This window comes from Ictidomys tridecemlineatus, chromosome 1 (genome assembly GCF_052094955.1).
Source record: "Ictidomys tridecemlineatus isolate mIctTri1 chromosome 1, mIctTri1.hap1, whole genome shotgun sequence".
NCBI classification, from domain to species: Eukaryota; Metazoa; Chordata; class Mammalia; order Rodentia; family Sciuridae; genus Ictidomys; species Ictidomys tridecemlineatus.
Genome location: NC_135477.1, coordinates 150,565,656 through 150,591,267, shown reverse-complemented (window position 1 = coordinate 150,591,267; position 25,612 = coordinate 150,565,656). Strand labels below are relative to the sequence as shown.

At 37.0% G+C, this 25,612-nt stretch overlaps 1 protein-coding gene across 14 annotated transcripts in view; it reads left to right on the top strand.

The window, feature by feature from the left end:
- The window catches only part of Nsd1 (nuclear receptor binding SET domain protein 1), a 156,888-nt gene that overhangs the window by 58,447 nt on the left and 72,829 nt on the right, over positions 1-25,612 (top strand). For all 14 annotated transcript variants that reach the window (XM_040272116.2, XM_040272118.2, XM_005333164.4 and 11 more), the window contains 2 exons: positions 8,731-8,903; positions 11,605-14,170. In XM_040272116.2, coding sequence (XP_040128050.1) covers positions 8,731-8,903; positions 11,605-14,170 — 2,739 coding nt within the window. The remainder of the gene's footprint in view (positions 1-8,730; positions 8,904-11,604; positions 14,171-25,612) is intronic.

Below are 25,612 nucleotides of genomic sequence, written 5' to 3'. Positions count from 1 at the left end.
AACTCATTTTCTCTTTTGCTGTGATGTACCCCATTCTTTCTTTGTATGGGTAACCAGTTACTAGTAGTCTGCCTTTTCCCAGTTTGTTTTAATGTAAATTCAATTATATACTTTCTTCTCCTTCCCCTTTTTATTTTAACATAAAAGTTGCATATTGCATGTTTATTTTGTAACTTGCTTTTCTAATTTCTTACAGATTTTTCCATTTTAGTGCATTAGAAATTCCTCATTCTTTTTTACAGCTGGATAGTTTTCTACTTTCTGAATATGTTATACTTTGACTAATTCCCTCTTGAGTATGTTCAGGTTATTTTTACAAATATAATTAAATGAAAGACTTTATATTGTTACAAAGACAATTCATATACACATGTATACACATTGTCCAAGGTAAGATTGCTGAATTTGGTTTTTAAGTTGAAAAAAAAATTTTTTTTGAGTGCATTGAGGATCAAAACAAAGTCTTAAAGAAAAAAATCAAAGCCTTACACATGTTAAGCTATAATACAGTCACACTCCCCACTCTTATATTTTGAATACTAAATATTGAGTTTCCCCAAAGACCGTTATAAAGTTCAGTGTTTTAAAAACTGATCTTGGGGCTGGATCAGTAGAGTGCTTGCTTGCCTAGTATGCATGAGGTTGTGGGATTGATCTGTGCCACTACAAATAAACAAAATCTGATACCTTATTCTTTAGCCTGTTTGGACATTTCATTTCTACTAATAGAAAATTCTTTCAGTCCTCCTTTTCTTCTAATCTCCTTGTCGTTTCTTATTTATTGTATTGTTCTTGTCTTCCCTCATTCCCAGTATACTTTATACATACTAGTTCAGTCCATACTATTTATATGGTATTGGTTAAATGCTGTGCTAGGTGCTAGGATCCAGTAATTGGTGAAACACATCAATCCTGATTGCCCTCATGGGAAATTAGAGTCCATTATAAAAGGAACAAGGAACTAGATAATAATAAAATATATAATACTTAACTGAGAATTGTGTCCAAGGAATAATTTTGGTGTGTAATCAATTATACAGCAGGGGCACTTAATCTGGACTCTTGGTCTGGAAGTATTCTAAGGTAGTTTTGCTAGTAACATCTTTTTTTGTGTGTCTTTTGGTGTTAAGATTAAATCTCATACCTTGCTTATGCTAGGCAAGCACAGTAATGATATCTTTGATCTGAGACTCAAACGAGTAAGATTTAACTAGTGTATAGAGGAGGAACAGAATATAATATGTTCTGTGGCCCTGAGAGATCTGCAGCCCACAAAGTAATGAACCGAGGCAATATATGAGGGTAGAAGCCCAACATGCAGTGCTTGTAGAGCTTTCAAACATTACATAATTTATTTTAAGAAGAAGGGGATACCACACAGGGCTATGAGCATGGGTTGACATCTAATTTGTGCTTTTTAAAGTTCACTCTGACTGCAATGTGGAAAATGAATTGGAAGGGATATAAATAAGAGGGACAGTTGAAAGCATTAGTCATTACAGTGATTATGGGAGGTGGGAAGTTTTGAATGGCAAAGGATTATTTAGGAGATAAGATTTATCTTTGTAATAGATTGAATAATGGGGAGTGAAGGAGCATGAAGTCTCAAGGTTTCTAGTTCTCATGTTTCTATATTTCAGGATATTTCCCAAGTTTTTAACTTCAGCATTGAATGATAGAACTTCTGTAACTCTGAAGAATTGTTCCTATTGGTTGGAGCCATGGCAAAGCTTGGTTAAGATTGCCTTCGTACAAAATATGCATTGACAAAAAGGGTGGCTTTGAGGCAGCTAACAGTTGAGGTTTATTATGGAGGAGACTGAGCATGCAAAAGAAATGAAAAAGACTCAGGCTGAGTGCCATGGTGCACACCTGTAATTCCCATACCTGGGACAGTTCAAGGCAGGAAGATTGCAAATTCAAGTCCAGCATAGGTAGTTTAGCAAGACCCTGTCTCAAAGTAAAATAAAAAGGACTGGTGATGTTGCTAGGTCATAGAGTACCCTTGGGTTCGATCCCTAGTATCCCCATTATCCCCTCAAACGTTTAAAAAAAAAAATGTCTCACTTAGAAGAACACCTGGAGAATGTGGTATATGGTGACTAGAATCATTTTAAGAAAGAAATTGTCCCATTTATTGAACATTGCCTAGAAATGTCCATTTTTTATAAAGAGATGGACATTGCAAACCTTTTGGTGGTTCAGTTGTGACAGAAATCGAATCAGACTAGTTTGAGAAATGTAGATAGAGGTAGAGAAGAGATGATGTTACAACTAAAGAGCTATAGGAGATCCAGATGGAGTTTTTAAAATGGAATTCTTGGGCTGGGGCTGTAGCTCAGTGGCAGAACACTTGCCTATCATGCGTGTAGCAGTGGGTTTGATCCTTAGCATCACATATAGACAAAACAAAATAAAGGCATGCTGTTCATCTACAACTACAAAAAGATAAAAACAAATAAAATGCAAATCCCTGGGTCCTTCCTCAGACCTGCTGTCCAATTCTTTAAAAAAAAAAAATGGAATTCTTTGGGGCTGGCTATATAACTCAGCAATAGAGTGCTTGCTAGGTATGCAGAAGGCCTTGGGTTTATCTCCACTACTGCAAGGAAAGAAAAGAAATGGTGTCGATTATGCAGTTAGTGCTTGCGCTGCTGAGAAGTGCTAACTATTCTGGAAGTAGACTGAGACTGAACACATGGGATCATACCACAAGAATTCTGAGAAGGAATACAGAAGGGATATATATGGAAGTGAGGGTTTGGCCTTAATGGGAGGAAGAGCACCCTTCTAATGTTAACATTAGGGGGTGACTGAGGGTGCTGATGATTATAAGTCTAATATTTGGTCTGTTCCTGTAAGTAAAAGAATGTGTGGGCTGGGAATGTGGCTCAAGTGGTAGCGCGCTCGCCTGGCGTGTTTGTGGCCCGGGTTCGATCCTCAGCACCACATACAAAGAAAGATGTTGTGTCCACAGAAAACTAAAAAATAAGTATTAAAAAATTCTCCCTCTCTCTCTCTCTTTTTTATAAAGAATGTGGTCACACCAAGAGCAAGTGCTATTGCTGGAAGGAAGATACCATTTTGGGGGATCTATAAAAGGTTAAAATTATTTTTTAAAATTGAAAGAGCTTCCCAGAAGAGTTGACTTTAAATAGCTCCCTACTGGGGAAATAGTAAAACTTTTTTTTTAATGTTTATTTTTTAATTGTAGATGGACATAATACCTTTATTTTATTTTTATGTGGTGCTGAGGATTGAACCCAGTGCCTCAAGTACGCTAGGCGAGTGCTCTACCTCTGAGCCATAATTCCAGCCCTCTTTGTTTTTTAGATTAAAGAATGAATGTATCTCTTTATGGGATGGAGGGAACTAATATTTGAATATACTAGTGTCCTAAAAACCCTACCCATGGCCAGGTGTGGTGGTATACATACATGTCTGTAATACCAGTGGCTTGGGAGGCTGAGACAGGAGGATCACGAGTTCAGAGCCTGCTTCAGCAACTTGAGGTGCTAAGCAACTCAGTGAGACCCTGCCTGTACATAAAAATACAAAAAATAGGGCTGGGGATGTGGCTCAGTGGTTGAGTGCCCCTGAGTTCAATCCCTGGTTAAAAACAGCAACAACCACCACCACCACCACCCAAAAACCAAAACAAAACAACATCCCTATCCATGACACTTTATTTTCCTTCACATGGAAAACTGTCATCCTTCATAACTGTGCTTATAGGAAACATTGACTTATACCACTTTTTTATTAACCATTTGTTTCTGAACTCACTGAAGTCTATAGTCCTCTTTATTCTCTAAGCAGAGCCATTAGTGATGTGGTAATCCAGTGGATACTCATTCTTTTTTTTCTTTTAAACTCAGTATTGTAAACTCTCTCCTCTTTCCTTTTAGTTAACTATCTACCTCCTCCTTGTCTCATGTTGTCTTTATAGTAGTCACCTCCTCATAACCTCCTTAATTAGGGGCTGAACCCACTGCCTTGAGCATGCTAGACAAGTGTTCTTTCACTGAGTAATATCCTCACCCTTTTTATTTATTTCATTTTGAGCAGGTATCTCACAAAGTTTCTAAGGCTGACCTTGTACTTGGCATTGGCAGTCCTTCTGTTTCAGCCTCCCAAATTACAGAAATTGCAGGCATGTATCATCATTGCAAATAGCCCTTACTTTAATCTTTATGTTGTCTTTTGCTTGATCCTTTTCTACTTACCTTTAAAAGTTGTTTTTTTTTTTTTCCTTCAAATGTTTGCCCTTGTTTCTGCTTAGTCTGCTATAACCAAATGCCTTAGACTGGGGGACTTAAACAGTTTATTTATTTTTGGGGGGGTAGGGCGGTTCCTGGAGCTTGACCACTGAGCCACATCTCCAGCACTATTTTGTATTCTATTTAGATACAGACTATCACTGAATTCCTTAGTGCCTTGCTTTTGCTTAGGCTGGCTTTGAATTTGTAGTCCTCCTGCCTCAGCTTCCTGAGCCTCTGGAATTACAGGCTGGTGTAACTGTGTCTGGAGTCTAAATAGTTTATTTCTTATAGCTCTAGAGTCTGGGAAGTACAAGATCAAGTTGCCAGCTTGTTGTTCTCTCTTACAGGCTTTCTTCCTGGCTTATAGCCAGCCAGCTTCTTTCTGTGTGTTAACATGGCAGAGATACAGAGAATGGCGAGTGCAGGCTTACTCAGGCATTTACATACATACTTAAATAAATAAATGCCTTAATAAGCTTGCATTTATTTGTTTAAGTGTTTGGGCTGGGGTTGTGGCTCAGTGGTAGAGTGCTCACCTAGCACATGTGAGGCCCTGGGTTCAATCTTCAGCACCACATAAAAACAAACAAACAAATAAATAAATAAAAGGTATTGTGACCAACTACTTCTAAAATATAAATGTTAAAAAATATGTATGTGGGTATGTATTTATTTGTACTGGGGATTAAACCCAGGAGCTTTCTACCACTGAGCTCTATCTCTTGCCTCCCCCACTCTCATATTTTTTGTTTGTTTTGAGACAGGGTCACAGCCTTGAACTTGAGATCCTCTTGCCTCCAGCCTCCCTAGTTACTGTTAGTTACAGTCATGTGCCACCATTTCCCGGGCAGAGTTTCATGCTTTTAGTAGACAGGGTAATTTTCCATTTTAGATCACATTTTGTTTAGCTATTTTCCCATCAATGAATATTTAGGTTGTTTTTACCTTTTAGCTATTGTGAAAAGTGATTCTATAAAGGTTGTCTAAGTACCTATTTTATCTGATTTATTGAATATATGTCAAATATTTTTAAAAATATTTATTTTTTAGTTTTTGGCGGACACAACATCTTTCTTTGTATGTGGTGCTGAGGATCGAACACGGGCCACATGCATGCCAGGCGAGCGCGCTAACGCTTGAGCCACATCCCCAGCCCCATAAATTTTTAAAAAATCCTTTGAATTGTGTTCTTTCCATTGCCACTGCCCTAGATTAGATACTACTATACTCATCTTTACTCTTTTTGGTGATCTCTGGTCTACTGAGACTCCTGTTTCCCCTTAATGTGTTACATAGAGGTCAAAGAAGTTTATTTAAGATGTGAAACTGAGCCTGTTGTTCTTCAGTTTAAAAGAGTTTAAAAGAGACTTCTTATTGCCAACAGGATAATGGCTAAACTTTTAACCTGCAATGCAAGTTCTTTTAGCTCTGCCTTGTGCCTAACCTTGTTTAATTTCTTTTCTTTTACTTCATTATTTAGTGTTCTGAGAACTACTTGTGGGTTTTTGTTTTTTAGTACTAGAGATTTAACCCAGCTTAACCATTGAGCTACATTCCCAGCCCTTTTTATTTTATTTTATTTTGAGACTATAAGTCAGTAAGTTGCTGAGGCTGGCTTTGAACTTGCAATCCTCCTATTTTAGTCTCCCAAGTTGCTGAGGTTACAAGCATACATCACTATCCCCAACTACTTGTGATTTTAATTTTTTTTTTCATTCATGCATGTTATTGAGATTTGCAGACCCTTATACTGGTATGCTCTCCCTCACAATCTGTTTGCCTTCAAAAATTGTTCAGGCATGGCTGACTTTTGAACTTGGAATCTTCCTATCTCAGCCTCTGGGAATACAGGTATGTGCCATAATGTCTAGCATGTATACACTTTTGAAATTGGCATTTATGCCAGTTACTGTGGCACATGCCTGTAAGCTCAGGGTCTCTACAAGCTGAGGCAAGAATTTTTAAGTTCATGGCCACATTGGGGAAGTTAGTGAGATCATCTCAAAATAAAAAATAAAAGGCTGGAGACGTTTGTTGCTCAGTGGTAGGGTACTTCTTGCTTCGATTCTCATGAATGAATTATGTAGGTCAGTGTAAAGCATCTTTATCCGTAGTACTGAAAGATAGGAAGGAAGGAATTAGAAACAAAGAGAAAGAGAGAAAGAAAATAGCTATTAAAAGACAGACTGCTGTTGAAATACCTTGATGTTTTCTATTTTTTAGTTACTGCAGAAAACAGGCATTTTGAAATCTCTTTATACTTTTTTCATGTTCACTTTTAAATCTCTCTTCTATTTTCTCTTTCATGCATTCTGAAGAAAGTTTCCCTAATGTTTTAGAGACATCTAAATTCTTTTTGTGTTTTTAACCGGATTATGACTGTATGTGATTGCATATACTGTAATCCCATGCCGCAATAGTCTCAGTTACTAGAGAGACTGAAGGAGAGGCTTGAAGTTTGAGGCCAAGTTGGGCAATTTAGCAAGACCTAGTCTCAAAATAAAATAGTAAAAAGGATTGAGGATGTAGCTTAGTAGTAGAACACCCCTGAATTTAATCTCTAGTGCTGCAAAAAAAAACAAAAAACAAAAAAAAACAAACAAACAAACAAACAAACAAAACAAATAGGATGTGGATTATAGTAAGGGAACTAGATTCAAGTTAAAGTTAATTTTTACATATAATGATTATCCTTTTTTTTTTGAAAAAGCAGCAAACTGCTGAACCTCTGTAATTACTTTTATAACCTTTTTTAACAGGTTCTTTATATATAAGTTGTAGTTGGACACAATACCTTTATTTTATTTATTTATTTTTTTTATGTGGTGCTGAGGATCGAACCCAAACCCAGTGCCTCACATGTTAGGCGAGTGCTCTACCACTAAGCCACAAACCCTGCTGTAACCTTTTTCTATAAAAAAATTTTTTTAGGGCTGGGGATGTGGCTCAAGCGGTAGCGCACTCGCCTGCCATGCGTGCGGCCCGGGTTCGATCCTCAGCACCACATACAAACAAAGATGTTGTGTCTGCCGAGAACTAAAAAATAAATATTAAAAAATTCTCTCTCTCTCTCTCTTTCTTTCTCTCTCTAAAAAATAAAAGATATGCAAGTAGAATTAATGCAGAAATGTGAGATAATATTTAAAAAAAATTTTTTTTTAATATTTATTTTTTAGGTGTAGTTGGATACAATATCTTTTATTTTTACGTGGTGCTGAAGATCGAACCCAGGGCCTCACACATGCTAGATGAGCACTCTACCACTGAGCCACAACCCTAGCCGTGTAACCTTTTTTTTAAAAAATAGAAAGATGCTAAAATGCTAAACTTGTGGGAGATATATACTAGATGAATTCAAACATCTTTTCTTAGCATACAGTTTTTATTTATCTTGGTCATTGTACACATAGAACTTAGGAAATGAAGAAACTATGGACTCCCTGGATTTCATTTCATTTCTCTTCTTTTTTGCTGTTTAGATTTCCAAAGCAGGTATTTGACTACAAGTTTGCTGTCTGAATAACTTTAAACTTAGTGTGTCTGTATAATTGGGATCATACTCGTATAGTATCTGGCCCAGAAAGCTACTACATTAATGTTAATGCGTTGTATCACGTTTCTTGCCTTATATATTTTACTGTAGTGTTTCTAGTGTTCTTAGTCATTTGTTCTTTTTTTTGATTATTGTTTGTATTGCTGCAACTTACTTTATGTACGTTATTTTTGACAACCAAGCTATAGTACCCCCCCCCCCTTTTTTTGGTTTGGTACTAGAGATTGATCTCAGGAGTACTCAACCACTGAGCCTCATCCCTAGCCCTATTTTGTGTTTTATTTAGAGACAAGGTCTCACTGAGTTGTCTGGTGCCTAGCTGTTGCTGAGGCTTGCTTTGAACTCGTGAATCTCTTGTTGCAGCATCCTGAGCCACTGGGACTACAGGCATGCACCACTGTGTCTGGCGAGGCTACCGAACATTATAAGCTGATGATGAATTTTGTTGACTACTCCCTTAGTTTGCTTTACTATTAGCTAATTAACCAGTTTGTTTGAGGTTTTGGTACTGGAAATTGATCCAGGGGCACTCTATGATTGAACTGTCTCTCCAGTCCTTTGTATTTTGAGACAGAGTCTCAGTCTCACTATATTGATGAGGCCACCTTGGACTTGAGATTTCTCCAGTATTAGTCTCCTGAGTAGCTGGGATTACAGGCATGTGCCTCCATGTCTCTTTGTAACTGATCCCTAACATAGACTAAACTACTGATATGTTCGAAAACTCTCATGCATTTTCTTGCCATATAAATTGAATATAATTCTTCTTCTATGTGATCTACTCCCAATTGTCTGGTTCTGTTGGTATTTTATCATGCTAATTGATTGTCACTAGAGACTAAGCATCTTTGGCAGTAGGGGTAAGGGTATTCTCTAGATGATGAAGTAGTGACACTGATTTTTATCCTTATCTAGTTGCCAATCGGAGACCATATCGGGAATATTACGTGGAGGCTTTTGGAGACCCTTCTGAAAGAGCCTGGGTGGCTGGAAAAGCAATCGTCATGTTTGAAGGCAGGCATCAATTTGAAGAACTACCTGTCCTTAGGAAAAGAGGAAAGCAGAAAGAAAAAGGATATAGGCATAAGGTAAAAATAAAATCTAAATAAGGGGCTTCTTAAAAATTATCTACTTGTAGGTTGGCAGAGAGGAGAAGCATTGTTCTTGAAATATAAGCCATTTTCTTTGTACTATCTTTGAGAAAATAGCTAGTAAGCAGGTTTTTTGCAGGAATGAGGGTGAAGTAAGCTTTTGAAATACTTTACATTGTTTTTGAAGAAATGACTTTAGATACCTCTACCTTGTCTCTAAGAGAAGCCACAATACAATACCACCTGAGCAGTCTTTTTTGATTATTTCTTAGGCAAGAGGAAAGTGATCATTAAAATGAAATATTCTACTTCTCACTCTCTGGACTAATTATTTCTCTTAAAAATCAGAATAATCAGCTTTTTAACAATTTTTTTAATGTTTTATCAGTGTTGAATTCATTCTTTCAAAACCTGGATATATTTTAATCATGAACATTTATTTATTTATTTATTTTTAAAAGAGAGAGTGAGAGAGGAGAGAGAGAGAGAGAGAGAGAGAATTTTTAATATTTTTCAGTTCTCGGCGGACACAACATCTTTGTTGGTATGTGGTGCTGAGGATCGAACCCGGGTCGCACGCATACCAGGCGAGCGCGCTACTGCTTGAGCCACATCCCCAGCCCCTTATTTTTTTGCTTGATGTTAATGTTGGCTGAGAAAAATTTTCTTTTAATTTTTCCCTCCAATTTTGTTGTTAAAATACATATAGCATCAAATTAATCATTTTAACCATATTTTAGTTACAATTTTTGATGTCAAATTATCTATATAAAATATGTATGTTGGTGGTATTGGGTATCAAACACAGGGTTTCATGCATTGTAGGAAAACACTCTACCACTGAGCTATGTCCCTGGGTCTCTTAATTCTTTTCATTTGCTAAAACTGAAACTTTGTCTCCATTAAATAGTAACTTACTATTTCTTTTTTCCCCTAGCTCCTAACAATCACTATTCTTTCTCAGTATGTTTTAATTTTTTTATAGTCAATTCTTTTTTTTTTTTTTTTTTAAGATTTCTTTAGTATTTTTTTTTTTAGTTTTTCGGCAGACACAACATCTTTGTACGTGGTGCTGAGGATCGAACCCAGGCCGCACGCATGCCAGGCGAGCACGCTACCGCTTGAGCCACATCCCCAGCCTAATAGTCAATTCTTTTGCTTATATGTTTTTGTTTTGTTTTGGTACCAGGGATTGAACTCAGGGGCACTCTGAGCCACATCCCCAGCCCTGTTTTGTTTTTATTTAGAGATAGGGTCTCACTGAATTGCTTAGCGCCTCACCGTTGCTGAGGCTGACATTGAACTCACGATCCTCCTGTCTTAGCCTCCCAAGCACTGGGATTACAGGTGTGCCCCTTCGTGCTCAGCACCAGTTCTTACTTTTATAGTCACTTTAGAAGAAGAAATAATTCTTAGTTTGTTTCTTACTTCACTGTGTATATATAATATGTATAAATAAGTACTTTTAGATTTTTTGAAAAAAATTATGATTAGGATAATTTTAAATTAGTATACAGGGTCTATCACTTTTATAAGTTCTTTTAGACTCATCTTTATCTCTAAAACTGTCTAATAACATACCTTATAGAACTGTTCTGATTAGAAGTAAGTATAAAATACCCTGTTATAAGTTTGATAATATAAAAACTATTAGTATATGTTGTTAGGATGAAGGAGTTTAACTTGCTATTATTTTGGATGGTTAGTGGTAGGAAGTTGTCACAATTTTTATTTTATGCTTTTAGCTAGGTACATTTATTACCCTTCTTTTCATAGGATTTATCTAATACTTTCTTGTTCTGGAACATTGATTTACTTTAGTCAAAGATATGAGCATTAGTGGGTATATTTGCATATAAAAGACCACATAGTTTAGTGCCTCTTTAGTGACAGTTTTACATTCTCAGCAGAACATCTTTTTCACAAGTATTAAAATTAATTGTGAACACTTAGAGTTAACAGTGTTAATACTTGACTAGTATTTATTGTATGGAGCCAAGGAAGTAAAGAGCCTAGAAAATTAGATATGTTTCACAGAGCCTCAAATGTCCTCATGCTGTGAAGATTCTAGAAAAGAATACATGTATTTTGTTATACCTAAGTGTCTCTGTACTACATAATCATGTCCCAGAGATAAATTGGGCATAATCCACTTTGTATGTACTTATTAGCTAGATGCCCTAGTGATAGGTAGAATTTTAAAATTCAGGTTTCTTAGAATTAGATCTGATCTCTTCTTTCCTCCTGGCCTATATTTTCATATTCATCTTTAAACTTTTTCTTTCTTTTGCGTCTGAGCATGGGCATGCCCTTCATAAGTCAGAAAGAAAATAAGTCCTTATTTTAAGTTATAGAGGAGTAAGTAAGGAAGGTCTGATTTAGAAATGTAATATTTTCAGTTGTAGTCTGATTAATGGCTACTTCCTTTAGTTTATAAATCCAAGAAGGGCAGAGAATTTATGACACTAATTCTCCTAATGATCAATCTTATTGACAGAAGTATTGTTGAGGAATCCCTTTTAGGTAAACTGAGGGTAAATCAACATGATAATTTCCTGACAAGTCTCATAATAAGACGTTGAAGAAGTGCAACAAAGTTTAGACAAGCTTCTGATTTGAAAGATGTTTATTCATTTTCTTCCAGTGTCGCCTTACATTTCTCTGATAAGTGTTGTGCTTTTTCTCGTTTACATTTAAGGTTCCTCAGAAAATTTTGAGTAAATGGGAAGCCAGCGTTGGTCTTGCTGAACAATATGATGTTCCTAAAGGGTCAAAGAACCGAAAATGTGTCACTAGTTCAGGCAAGTTGGACAGTGAGGAGGATATGCCATTTGAGGACTGTACAAATGATCCTGAATCAGAACATGATCTGTTGCTTAATGGCTGCTTGAAATCTCTGGCTTTTGATTCTGAGCATTCTGCAGATGAGAAGGAAAAGCCCTGTGCTAAGTCTCGAGCCAGAAAGAGCTCTGATAATCCAAAAAGGACTAGTGTGAAAAAAAGCATCATGCAATTTGAAGCACATAAGGAAGAACGGAGGGGTAAGATTCCAGAGAACCTTGGCCTAAACTTTATCTCTGGGGATGTATCTGATAAGCAGGCCTCTAATGAACTTTCAAGGATAGCAAACAGCCTCACAGGGTCCAGCACTGCCCCAGGAAGTTTCCTGTTTTCTTCGTGTGGCAAAAACAGTGCAAAGAAAGAATTTGAGACTTCAAATTGTGATTCTTTATTGGGCTTGTCTGAGGGTGCCTTGATCTCTAAACATTCTGGGGAGAAAAAGAAACTTCAGCGAGGTCTGGTGTGTAGTTCAAAAGTACAGCTCTGTTATATTGGAGCTGGTGATGAGGAAAAGCGAAGTGATTCCATCAGTATCTGTACCACTTCTGATGATGGAAGTAGTGATCTGGACCCTGTAGAACACAGCTCAGAGTCTGATAACAGTGTCCTTGAAATTACAGATACGTTTGATAGAAGAGAGAACCTGTTATCCATGCAGAAAAATGAAAAGATGAAGTATTCTAGGTATCCTGCCACGAACACTAGGGTGAAAGCAAAACAGAAATCTCTGATTAACTCACATACAGACCACTTAGTAGATTGTACAAAGACAGTAGATCCTGGAACTGAGACATCTCAGGTTAATCTCACTGATATTAAAGTATCCACTTTCGTCCACAAAACCCAATCGGAATTTAGAAATGATGGTCTTTCTCCAAAATTTAACACACCATCAAGCATTTCCAGTGAAAACACACTGATAAAGGGTGGTACTACAAATCAAGCTCTGTTACATTTGAAAAGCAAACAGCCCAAGTTCCGAAGTATAAAGTGTAAACATAAAGAAAATCCAGTTATAGTAGAACCCCAAGGTACAAATGAGGACTGTGGTTTGAAATGCTGCTCTTCTGATACCAAAGGCTCTCCTTTGGCCAGCATTTCTAAAACTGGAAAGGTGGATGGGCTAAAACTACTGAACAACATGCATGAGAAAACCAGGGATTCAAGTGACATAGAAACAGCAGTAGTTAAACATGTTCTATCTGAATTGAAGGAACTCTCTTACAGATCTTTAGGTGATGATGTCAGTGACTCTGGAACATCAAAGCCATCAAAACCGCTACTTTTTTCTTCTGCTTCTAGTCAGAATCATATACCTATTGAACCAGACTACAAATTTAGTACATTGCTAATGATGTTGAAAGATATGCATGATAGTAAGACCAAGGAGCAAAGGTTGATGACTGCTCAAAATTTGGTCTCTTATCGAAGTCCTGTTCGTGGCGACTGTTCTACTACCAGTAGTCCTGTGGCAGCATCTAAGGTTTTGGTTTCAGGAGGCTCCACCCACAATTCAGAAAAAAATGGAGAGGGCACTCAGGACTCAGCCCATCCTACCTCTAGTGGTGACTCTGTGCTCTCTGGGGAATTGTCTGCCTCCTTACCTGGCATAGTGTCTGACAGAGGAGACCTTCCTGCTTCTGGCAAAAGTCGTCCCAACTGTGTTACCAGGCGCAACTGTGCCCGATCAAAACCATCCTCCAAATTTCGAGATGTTTTTTCAGCCCAGGTGGCAAAGAATACAGTGAACCGGAAAGCCTTAAAGACAGAGCGAAAAAGAAAACTGAACCAGAACCGGCTTCCAGCTGTGACTCTGGAGACTGCACTGCAGGGAGACAAAGAGAGTGGATGCTCTGTGAATGGCCCATCCAAGGGTGGGGTAGAAGATCTTGGTAAAGAAGAAACTCTTCAATTAACAGGACATTTAAAAAGTGAAGATGCTCAGTTTTCTGATGTACATTTTGATAAACAGTCTGAACCTGATAAAATTCTTGAAAAGGGTTCCCCCTTTGAGAACAGAAAAGGCCCAGAGCTGGACTCTGAAATGAATAGTGAGAATGATGAACTAAATGGGGTAAATCAAGTGGTGCCTAAAAAGCGGTGGCAGCGTTTAAACCAAAGGCGCACAAAACCTGGAAAGCGCACTAACAGGTTTAAGGAGAAAGAGAACTCTGAAGATGCCTTTGGGGTCTTGCTTCCTAGTGACCCTGTTCAGAAGGGTCGGGATGATTTCCCAGAGAATAGAACTCCAACTTCTACAAACATACTAGAGGACTCACTGACAGATCCAAATCATGCTAGCCACTTAGATTCAGTTGGTCCACCCTTGAATGTTTGTGATAAATCCAGTGCAAGCATGGAAGATATGGAAAAGGAGCCAGTAATTCCCAGTTTGACACCCCAGGCTGAGCTCCCTGAACCAGGTAAGGACTTCTAACTGTGGTGAAAGGGGTTGGAAAAAGTGCCTATGATGTTCCTCTTCTGAAGTTGATGTGTTTTAATGGAAAGGTCATTTGTAAACTGGGAAGGGAAGGATCATCTAAAAGAAAAGGCTTTATCTAGAAGATACGAAATTTTGAAAATCACATTTCCATATATATTTTCAGACATTTTTAGCAAAACCTTTTCCTCGCTTTTTCCTTTAGTAAGTCTCAGCAACATTTTTGTTTTTGTTCCTACCTTTAAAAATCTATTAGCTTTGGGGACTCAATGTGTTATTGCAGGTAATTGAGAAACTTTGGGCTTGAAGTTTAAATTCCTTTGATCACAGCTTATGATAGATCTATAAGATCTGTAAGCAAAAGGAATATTCTGGGAGAAAAAAATGAAACTGTTCTGTAGTACTTATGGGAAGATCTTAAGTGTATTAAATCCATTTTGGAAGATTTGTAAGTAGATAAAAATACCAGGGGTATCTTAGCAGTATGAGGGAAACAGTAAAAATCTGTCAGGATATTAATGTACAGTGTAGTCACTGAGGATAAAATTTAAGTATCCTTAAATGTGAGAGTCCTGAAATTGTTTACCATAGTACATTTTCCCTTCTCAGCTTTATTGAAGTATAATTCACACATCATAAAATTTATACTACAATTTGTGGTTTTTAGTATTTTTCACAGAGTATGCAAAAGTCCATATGAACAAATGTGGAGCATTTGTTTACCCCAATCTGTTGCCAGTCTTCCTTCAATTTTCCCCAATCTATTGCCAGTTCCATATACTTCTTAGAAATAGAATCAGATAATGTGTGACCCTTTTATATCTGGCTTCTTTAACGTTGTATATTGTTTTCAAGATCCATCCGTGATGTAGGAACTCTTTCTTTTTCCACTTGTATTGATTGAACCCAGGTCCTGGCACATGGTGGGAAGGTGCTCTATCACTGACCTATATCCTCAGCTTTCCTTTTATTTTATTTTTTTTAATCCCCTTCAATGTGGTGTTGGGGATCGAACCCAGGGCTTCTTGCATGCTAAGCAGCTAAGCACATGCTCTGGCATTGATGTGTACCACAGCACCTCCTTCTCATTCTGTCCCTGTTTCCTGAGATGCTGGGATTACAGGCATGCACTACTACAAATGGCACCCTTCTTCTTTTCCTTATTCATTTATTAGTCAGTGGACATTTTGGTTGCTTCCACATCTTGTCCTGTGAATAATAAATGCAGCAGTGAATGTGGATGTGCAATAGCTCTTTGAGATCGATTTTCAGTTATTTTTGATATAAATCCAAAAGTGAAATTGCTGGGTTACATAGTAATTTAAAAATTTTTTTTTTAGTTATAGGTGGACACAACATCTTCATTTTATTGTTATGTGGTGCTGAGGATCGAACCCAGTGCCTCAAGCCTGGTAGGCGAGCTCTCTACCTCTGAGCCACAACCCCAACCCCACATAGTAATTTTTAATATTTATTTTTTAATTGGACACAATATTGTATTTATTTTTATGTGGTGCTGGGGATTGAACCCAGGGCCTCACACATGCTAGGCAAGTACTCTACCACTGAGCCACAACCCCAGCCCTGTAATTTTTTATTTTATGTGGTTCTAGAATTGAACACAGTGCCTCACACATGCTAGGCAAACGCTTTACAGCCCCAGCCCCTGTAATTTTAATAGGAATTTTACTTGTAAGTTTTTGAGGAACTTCCATAGTTGATGCATCATTTTAAATTCCACTGATTGTGCAAAAGGGCTCTTAGCTCTTCGTATCCTTGTTAACAACTTGTTTTCTGGGTTTTGAGCATAGCCATACTAATGGGGGTGAGGTGATATCCCATTATGGTTTTGATTTTCATTTCTCTGGTGTTAAACATCTTTTTTTTTTTAACATTTTTTTTGAGAGAGAGAATTTTAAATATTTATTTATTTATTTTAAAGAGAGAGAGAGAGAGGACAGAGAGAGAGAGAGAGAGAGAGAGAAAGAGAAAGAAAGAGAATCTTAATATTTACTTTTTAGCTCTCGGCGGACACAGCATCTTTGTATGTATGTATGTGGTGCTGAGGACCGAACCTGGCCGCACGCATGCTAGGCGAGTGCGCTACCGCTTGAGCCACATCCCCAGCCCCTGTTGAACATCTTTTCAGGGGTTTATTGCCCATTTGTATATTTTCTTTGGAGAGTAGTCTGTTCAAGTCCTTTGCCCATATTTTAACCTGGTTATTATTAGTTGTGACAGTTCTTTATATATTGTAAATATTAACCACTGTATCTGATACATAATTTGTGGATATTTTCTCCTATTCCATAAGTTGTCTTTTCACTCTGTTGGTTGTTGATTATCTTTCCACATTGTGAATAATATTGCCACCCTTGTTGAGAACTACTTGACTGGGTATGTGATGGTTTATTTATTTCAGGGCTCTCTATTCTGTTAGTCTTTATATCCATGTTTATGCTGGTACCATATTGTTTAATTGCCGTAGCTTTGGATATGTTTGGAAATTTGGGTAAGGACTCCAGCTTTTCCCTAAAGATTGTTTTGTTTAATTAGGGGTTTTCTTGAAATTCCATATGAATTTTAAAGAGTTTTTCTCTATTTCTACAACATGTTCCTTATTGGTGTTTTTTTTTTGTTGTTGTTGTTTGGAAACAGGGTCTTGTTGTACCCAAGCTAGCCTTGAACTTGGGATCTTCCTGCTGATGCTACAGGTGCACACCATTGTGTCTGGCTGATTTTGGAATTTTGATAGGAATTGCAGTGAATGTGAAGTTTGTTTTGGTAGTATGGATATCTTCTAGTGTTGTTGTTGTTGTTGTTGTTTTGTTTTGTTTTTGTACTGGGTCTTGAACTGAGGGGCACTCAACTACTGAGCCACATCCCAACCCTGTTTTGTATTTTACCTTACCACTGCTGAGGCTAGCTTTGAACTTAGGTAGAGATTCTGCTATCTCAGGCTCTATCTCAGGCTCCAGAGCCTTGGGATTACAGGTGTGAGCTACTGCGCCCTGCTGGAAATGCAAGATTTTTTAGTGTTAATTTTGTCTTCTACAGCTTTGCTGAATTTGTTCTACCACATTTTTAATGTAATATTTAGGATTTTCTACATATAAGATTGTGTTTTTGCAGAAAATTTTGCTTCTTGCTTTCCAGTTTGAATGCTTTTTCTTGTCTAGTTACTTTGTTTGAGCTTTCAGTACTGTTTTGAAGGCATCTCTAGAGTGGGTATCTTTTCAGCTTTTCACCATTGAATTTAATGTTAGCTGGGATCTTTGCATATATCATCTTTATTGTATTTATGTGATTTTCCTAGTTTGACTGAGTGGTGGTTGAATTTTGTCAGATGCTTTCTGTGCATCAATTGAAATGATGATATGATTTTGGGTGGGGTTATTTATCCTGTTAATATGGTCTATTTAATAATTCATTTTTTTTAAGAACCGCCGTCCCAGAATTAAATCACATTTGGTCATGAGTGTGATTCCTAACAGTTTACTGTTGAGTTTGGTTTGTTAGTATTTTGTGAAGAATTTTGCATCAGTAGTCACAAGCATATTGGTCTATAAGATTCTTGCAGTATCTTTTGTCTGGCTTTCCTTGTCAGAGTTAGTCCTTGGCTTCCAGTGATCCTGGGTTTTTCTTTGTTGGAAGGTCGTCTGCTCTGATTTTCTATTTCTTCATGAGTCATTTCATTTAGTCTTGATAGATTATATATTTCTAGGGATGTATCTGTTTCTTCTTGGTGATTCAGGTTATTTCTGATTTTAATTGATTCTCTTTCTCTCAATGTTGCCCAGGACTTTAAACTTACTTTGATTGATTGATTGATTGTTCTTTTCAAAAAAGCAACTGGAATAGTCAAGTTTTTTCTTTTGGCATTACCATGGCTTTGCACACATGAGAGTTATACTCTCAGCCCTGCTTTTTTGTATTATTTTCTATTCTTTATTTTTTTCTCTAGACCTCGTTTTTTTTCCTACTGCTAACTTTGAGCTTAATTTATTACTTATTTATTTTTAACTGTTTGAGGTGTGATGTAAAAGTTGTTGACTTTAGGTTTTTCTTTTCTTTTGTACTGAGATGATATCTAAGGGCCTCATGCATGGTGGGCAAGTGCTCTGCCACTAAGCTACATCCCCAATCCCTTTTAATTTATTTTGAGACAGAGACTCACTAAGTTGCCCAGGGTTTTCTCATTTACAATCATCCTGTCTCAATCTGCTGTATTATAGCGGGGATTTTACTGCATACCATAAGTTTTGTTATGTTTTCATTTGTCTCAAGATATTTTTAATTTCCTTTATGATTTCTTTGGCTTATTGGTTGTTCAAGAGTGTGTTGTTGGGGTTGAGGATGTAGGTCAGTGCTTGACTAACAAGCGTGAGACCCTGAGTTCAATCTGCAGTCCCCTCTGCTTTCCCAAAAAAAGGTATAGCATTTAAGTTCCACATATTTGTAGCTTCAGGTTTTCATACTACTATTGATTTTTAGTTTCTTTCCTTTGTGGTTGGAAGATACTGGCTGTGATTTCATTCTTCATAGTTTACTATCTTGTTTTTTGATACTGGGGATTGAATCCAGGGACACTACTGAGCCCTTTTTTTTAAGTTGTTGAGGACCTTTATTTTTATCTATCTGTCTGTCTATCTATCTATCTATCTATCTATCGATCTATCTATATGCAGTGATGAGAATCAAACCCAGTGCCTCACACTGGGTAGGCAAGTGATCTACCACTGTGCCACAATCCCAGCCCTTTTGATAGACCTTTTTTAAATGTCTGATGAGAATTGAATCCAGTGCCTCACATGTGTTAAGCAAGCACTGTATCACTGAACCTCAACCCCAGCCCCATAACTTAACTTTTCTTTCCTTTTCCTTCCTTCCTTCCTTCCTTCCTTCCTTCCTTCCTTCCTTCCTTCCTTCCTTCCTTCCTTCCTTCCTTCCTTCCTTCCTTCCTTCCTTCCTCCCTTCCTCCCTTCCTCCCTCCCTCCCTCCCTCCCTCCCTCCCTTCCTTCCTTCCTTCCTTCCTTTTTTTGAGAGAGAGAGAATTTTTCAATATTTATTTTTTAGCTTTGGGTGGACACAACATCTTGTATGTGGTGCTGAGGATCGAACCCAGCGACACGCATGCCAGGCAAGCACACTACCCCTTTAGCCACATCCCCAGCCCCCCCATAACTTATTAAGACTTGTTTTGAAACAAAGTATTTCATTTTGGAGAATGTTCTCTGTGCACATATAGAAGAATATGTATTTTGTTACTGTCAAGTGTTTTTTTCTTTCTTTTTTTAACATTTATTTTTTAGGTATAGATGGACACAGCACAGTGCCTTTATTTTTTCGTGGTGCTGAGGTTCGAACCCGGGTCCCCCAGTGCTAGGCGAGTGCTCTGTCGCTGAGCCACAATCCCAGCCTCACAAGTGGTGTTCTCTGTATATGTCTATTAAGTTCAGTTCATCTGTAGTGTTGTTGAAGTCTTGCTTCCTTATTTATCTTCTGTATGGCTGCACTTGCCATTATTGTGTAGTAGTGTAATAAAATCTCTTCATGGAATTATTTCTTCCTTTAATTCTGTCAATGTTTGCTTCATTTTTGGGTCTTCTGATGTTATATATTCCAGGTGAATTGATTGTTTTTTTATAGTGACTTCTTTGTCTCCTCTGGCAGTTTTTGACTTAAAATATATTTTGTTTGATAGAAGAACAGCCACCTCTGTTCTTCTTTGTTTCTCACTTGTAGAGGCTTATCATCTTTCCATGCTTTAACTTTCTTTCTTTTTAATATTTATTTTTTAGTTGTAGTTGGACACAATACCTTTATTTCACTTTTTTTTTTGTGGTACTGATTATAGAACCGAGGGTCTCGAACGTTGGAGGCGAGCGCTCTACCTCTGAGCCACAACCCGAGCCCTAACTTTTTAAAAAATATATTTATGTATTTGTTTTTAGTTAAAAGTGGACTTGATAACCTTTAATTTTTTTTTTTAATGTGGTACTGAGGATGGAACCCAGTGCCTCACACATGCTAGGCAAGCGCTTACCTCTGAGCCACAACCCCAGCTCCTGCATCCTTTTAACTTTCAACCTATATATGTCCTTAAATTTTAAGGTGAATCTTTTGTAGATAATGTATAATTACATCATATTTAATCTATTCAGCCATGCTATCTTTTTATTAGAACCTTTAAGCCATTTACATTTAAAATAAGGAAGGACTTACTATTGCCAGTTTTTTTTTTAATTGTTTTAGTTGTAGATGGACACGATACCTTTTTTCATTTATTTTTATGTGGTGCTGAGGAATCAAACCCAGCGTCTTGACATGTATAAGGCAAGCGGTCTACCACTGAGCCCCAGCCCTATTATTGCCAGTTTTAAAATTATAGTTTGTGTGTCTTGTAGCTGGTTGTTCCTTTTCCTACCTTGCTTCCTTTGTGTGTATTTTATATTGACATGCTTTTTTCCCTTCTCATTTCATTTTGTGTCTTCTATAGGCATTTTTATTTCAGACATACATGAAACACGATAATCTTTTTTTACACTGTGAACAGCTTAAATTGTTCATAAAAAAAATTTATCCTTTTTTGGAGTGTGTGTGTGTGTGTGTTACTGAGCATTGAGCCTAGGGGCACTATACCACTGACCTACATCTCCAGTCCTTATTTTTCTTTATGAGTACTAGGAGTTGAACTCAGGGACACTCAACCACTGAGCCATTCCCCCAGCCCTATTTTTTTGTATTTTATTTAGAGGCAGGGTCTCACTGAATTGCTTAGTGCCTCGCCTTTGCTGAGGCTGCCTTTGAATTTGTAATCCTCCTGTCTCAGCCTCCTGAGCTGCTGGGATTATAGGTGTGCACCACCATACCCTGCTATCCCCAATCCTTTCTAATTCTTTTGTTCTGAGACAGGATCTAAGTTGTTTAGGGCCTTGCTGATATGATGAGACTGGCTTCTTAACTTGTCATCTTTCTGCCTCACTCTTCCAAGTTCCTGGGATTATAAGCATGTAGTTGGCAAAATACCACTGTTTTACATATTCCCATTCCCACTTTATGTTGTAAATTATATCTATCTATGTTGTGAATACATTAACAGTTTAATAGTTATAGTTATTTTTACGCTTTTGTTTGCTAAATTCTATGCCTGATTTAGTTGTGTTTTATGCAACAGCATTATAGTATTTAGTATTTGTATACAAAGATTAGTCTACTGACAAGCCTTTAATTTTTTATTGTGGCTGTCTTTGTGCTCATCTATGGTATTGCAACCTCTTAATAAAGGGTTTTCTACTATGTATTGTTGTTAAATCAACATCTTTCTGGGGTACAAGAATTGGGACTTCCTATTGCCATCTTGTTGATGTCCCTCTTATGTCTTTTTCGTGCTGAATAATATTCCATATGAACCATACTTTATTTGTCCATTCATCAGTTGGTTGATATTGAGGTTCTTTCCATTTTTTTGCCTTTTACAAATGATGGTATTTTGTATGTATTCAAGATGAATGTCCATTAGATATGCTATATAAATGTTGTCTTGGTTTTTTGGTTGACTCTTATTTTCTTGACCATATACTTTGAAGCACAAAATTTAAAAAAAATATTTTTTTTCCCCATTAAATTTGTTCGTTCTTTGCTTGTGTTTTTTGGTGTCACCTCAGAACCTTTTAACCTTTGGTCTTGAAGATTTATATATTTTCTTCTAGTACCTTTGACCTGTTTTGTTTTTACTGGTGTCAGGGGTCCAACTATTTTTTTGTATGTTGGTATTGATTTTTCTCAGCACCGTTGATTGGAAAAGATTATTTATTCCTTATTGCATGGTTTGTCATTAGTGTTGAAAACAAATCAACTGTAAATATGTAAGCAATAAATGCTAAATTCTTAATTTTTTTCTGTTACTCTTTAGGAAAGGGACAATTCTCTGAATATCCAAAGTATTAGATTCTTGATCTATTTTATTTATTTATCCTTTGACAGAACATCTTGGTATGTTGCTCATGCTGGCCTTGAACTCATTTTTCTGCTGCCTTAGCCTCCAAAATTATTGTAATACAGGCATGTGCCACCTCTTCCAGCTTTAGCTGTAGTTTTAGTAGATTAACTTTTTATGGTGAGAAACTTCCTTTTTAGTCCTACTTTTGTCATATATGTTTTTGTACCTATTGAGACTACCCCCCGATTATTGTATCAATATGATATAATTCACTGATTTGTGTGTGTGTGTGTGTGTGTGTGTGTGTGTGTGTGTGTGTGTGTGTGTGTTTGTGCTGAGGATTGAACCCAGGGCCTGTGTATGCAAGGTAAGCACTCTACCAACTGAGCTATATCTCCAGTCCACTGATTTTTGTATTTTTAACTTGCAGCCTTACAGTAAATCCTATTTGGTCCATGCCATTTTTTACATTGCTGGATTTGATTTGCTTGTATTTTTTGAGAACTTTTTCATCTATTCTCATAAGGAATGACTTTCTGCAAGGTTTTTTTTGTGTGTGTTTGTTTACAAGTGTGTGTGTGTGTGTACACACGTGTGATTTCTTTTGTCTAATTTTAATTTTAAAATTTTGAGGAGTACCAGGGATTGAACTAGGGGGCACTCAACCACTGAGCCATATCCCCATCCCTATTTTATATTTTATTTAGAGACAGGGTCTCACTGAGTTGCCTAATGCCTATCCATTGCTGAGGTTGGCTTTGAACTTGTGATTCTTCTGTCTCAGCTTCCTGAGCTACTGGATTACAGACATGTACCACCATGCCTGGCTCTTTTGTCTAGTTTTTGTATCAGGATACTAGTGGCCTGATAAGATGTATTGTGACATAGGGTAGGTATTTTCTTTGTCTTTTGTTTTTGTTGTGCTTGGAATGCAAACCAGGGAATCATGCATGCTGAGCATGTGCTGTACTGCTGAGCCACACTCTGGTAGATTCTGAAATTAATACTTCGCTATAACCTCGTTGTGGCCTTCCTAATTTATTTGTTTTTTTTTTTTTTTTTAAGGAAAACTTTACTAATATCATTGTTCTGGGTTATTTAGTTGGCTTTTAGTTGAAATATTTAGTGTGTGTCAGATTGGGGAAAAATTCTTTGGTGTGAAGATGTGTCCTTGTCCTTTCAGGTATGGAGTTTTTTTTTTTTGCCCTGATTTCTCTTAGTTTAAGATTACATAATTTATACCCTTGTTTTTCTCTCTGGTTGGTCTTTTATTGCTGGAGATACAGCCCATAGCCTCAGGCATGCTAGGCAAATGCTCTATCAACTGTATCCCCATCCCTTGTCTTGCTTTATTGTGGTTCTTGTTTTCCCAGTAGGCACCAAAAACCAGGGCAAATTATTCGTGGTTCAGGGTTATTATTGTTCAAAGTAGGGTATCTCTAGAACTTTTACTGGTCTCCTTTAAGGGAAGGTAAGCTCAGACACTGAGACTAAAATATTTAGAACATTTTTAGCAGTTTAATTTTATGCCTTTTGGGTCTAGCAATAAAAAATCAGGCACATTTTGTTTTTCTGTTCTGTTTCATTTTTTTCCATTAATTCAAACAGGTGATTTGAAAACTCTTGGTTTAGGACATTGACTTCCCATTGTTGGCTATAGTTTTAATTTTCTGTCTTTGTTGGCAAGGGAAGATTTTTTTTCTATGTAAAACCAGAAATTATAGCTCCCCCCCTTCCATTTTGTTCTCTCATCCGTTTGTGTGTGTGTGTGTGTGTGTGTGTGTGTGTGTGTGTATGTATGTATGTGTGTGTGCCATGTGCTGGAGATTAAACTCAGAGCTTTGTGCGTTCGAGGCAAGCATTCTACCAACTGAACCCCTTTCATCTCTTTTTGCTGTGGGCTGAAACTACTCTCAGTTAGCCTTGATTTTTCTGGCTTTAGCTCCAGAAATGTTTATTTGAATCTCCAATAACAGATTTATGATCATTGTATTTTCCTGTTCATTATAGGATTCCACCTCACTCACTTAATTTAACTTTTTCTTTGATATCTTTCCTCCTTTCACCACTTTTATTGACCTATCCTTTGCTATCTAGTAGTGTCATAGTAGGGTCATGTGGGTGGTAGAACAAATTCTTTCTTGGGGAGAAGGGTACTGGTAATGAACCCAGGGGTTCATTATCAATGTTTAAATTGATTCACATCCTCAGCCCTTTTTATGTATTAAATTTTAAAGAATCAAGACAGGGTCTCCCTCAGTTCTGAGGCTGTCTTTGAACTTGTGATCCTCCTTTCTTAGCTTCCCGAGTCGTATTTTTTATTACTTACACACGTGTATATTATGAAAACAGATTGTCTTTTATTCAGGAATATTTCATAGTGTTTATTCATTGAAATTTTATAAAGATTTTTTTTAAATAGATGGATACAGTATCTTTATTTTTTTACTTTAATTTTTACATGGTGCGGAGGATCGAACCCAGCGCCCCACTACATGCTCCCCCCACTACATGCTCCGCAAGCGCTCTACTACTGAGCTACAACTGTAGCCCCATTGTAACATTTTATATATTGAAATAGTTTTATCTTTACTTGTTTAAATAAAAAAAAATTTGGTTTGGAACATGGTAATATGGTCACAGAATTCAGAATTCAAAAGATGCAAAAAGTTAGTAAACATGTTCCTTCAGTGATATCAGATCTCTCTAGAGATAGTACATGAATAAGCAAAATAGTTGGAGTAAAGTATGAAATTTTATAAAGGCCTATATGTACAGATTTGACTCTTGGAAATCCCTTAGCACGAATGAAGCTGTATTTCAGAAGGATATTTTTTTAACCTTGGTTTTGGGGTCTTAGCAGTGCATCCCACCCCAATTTATATAATCCTGTCATTTATAACAACAGGGCAAGGGAAGGATAGGATGGGAGGCTCATTTTTACTGAAAAGTGTTACATGTGACAGAATTATTTAGTTCTGTTAAGAGAGTAGGATGATGAAACATATAAAATGTTATGCTCTGTAGGAGATATTTGAAAATAGCTTCTAAAGAAGGTAGTGATATATAGATGAAGCAAGATTGGCCATGAATTTGTAATTGTTGACTCCAAATGATATGTACATGGGTTTGAAATTCTTTATTTAAAAAAAGAGCAAGGAAAATGGTAAATGTAAATGTAAATAATAGTGACTGAAGAAAATAATGCTTTAAGGAATTAAATACATATATGTATTTATATTTATATATTACCAGCACATGCTGGTAATCCAGCTACTCAGTAGGCTGAAGCAGGAGGATCACAAGTTTAAGTCCAGCCTCTTTAGTCTCAAGAGAATCTGCCTAAAGTAAAAAGTAAAAATGGGTTGTAGCTCAGTAGTAGAACACTCTTGGGTTCCACTCCTAGTACTAGTACTATAAAAACAAACAAACAAAAAAATGTAAGTACACATAAAACTGTGATATACAACAGTATATATAATT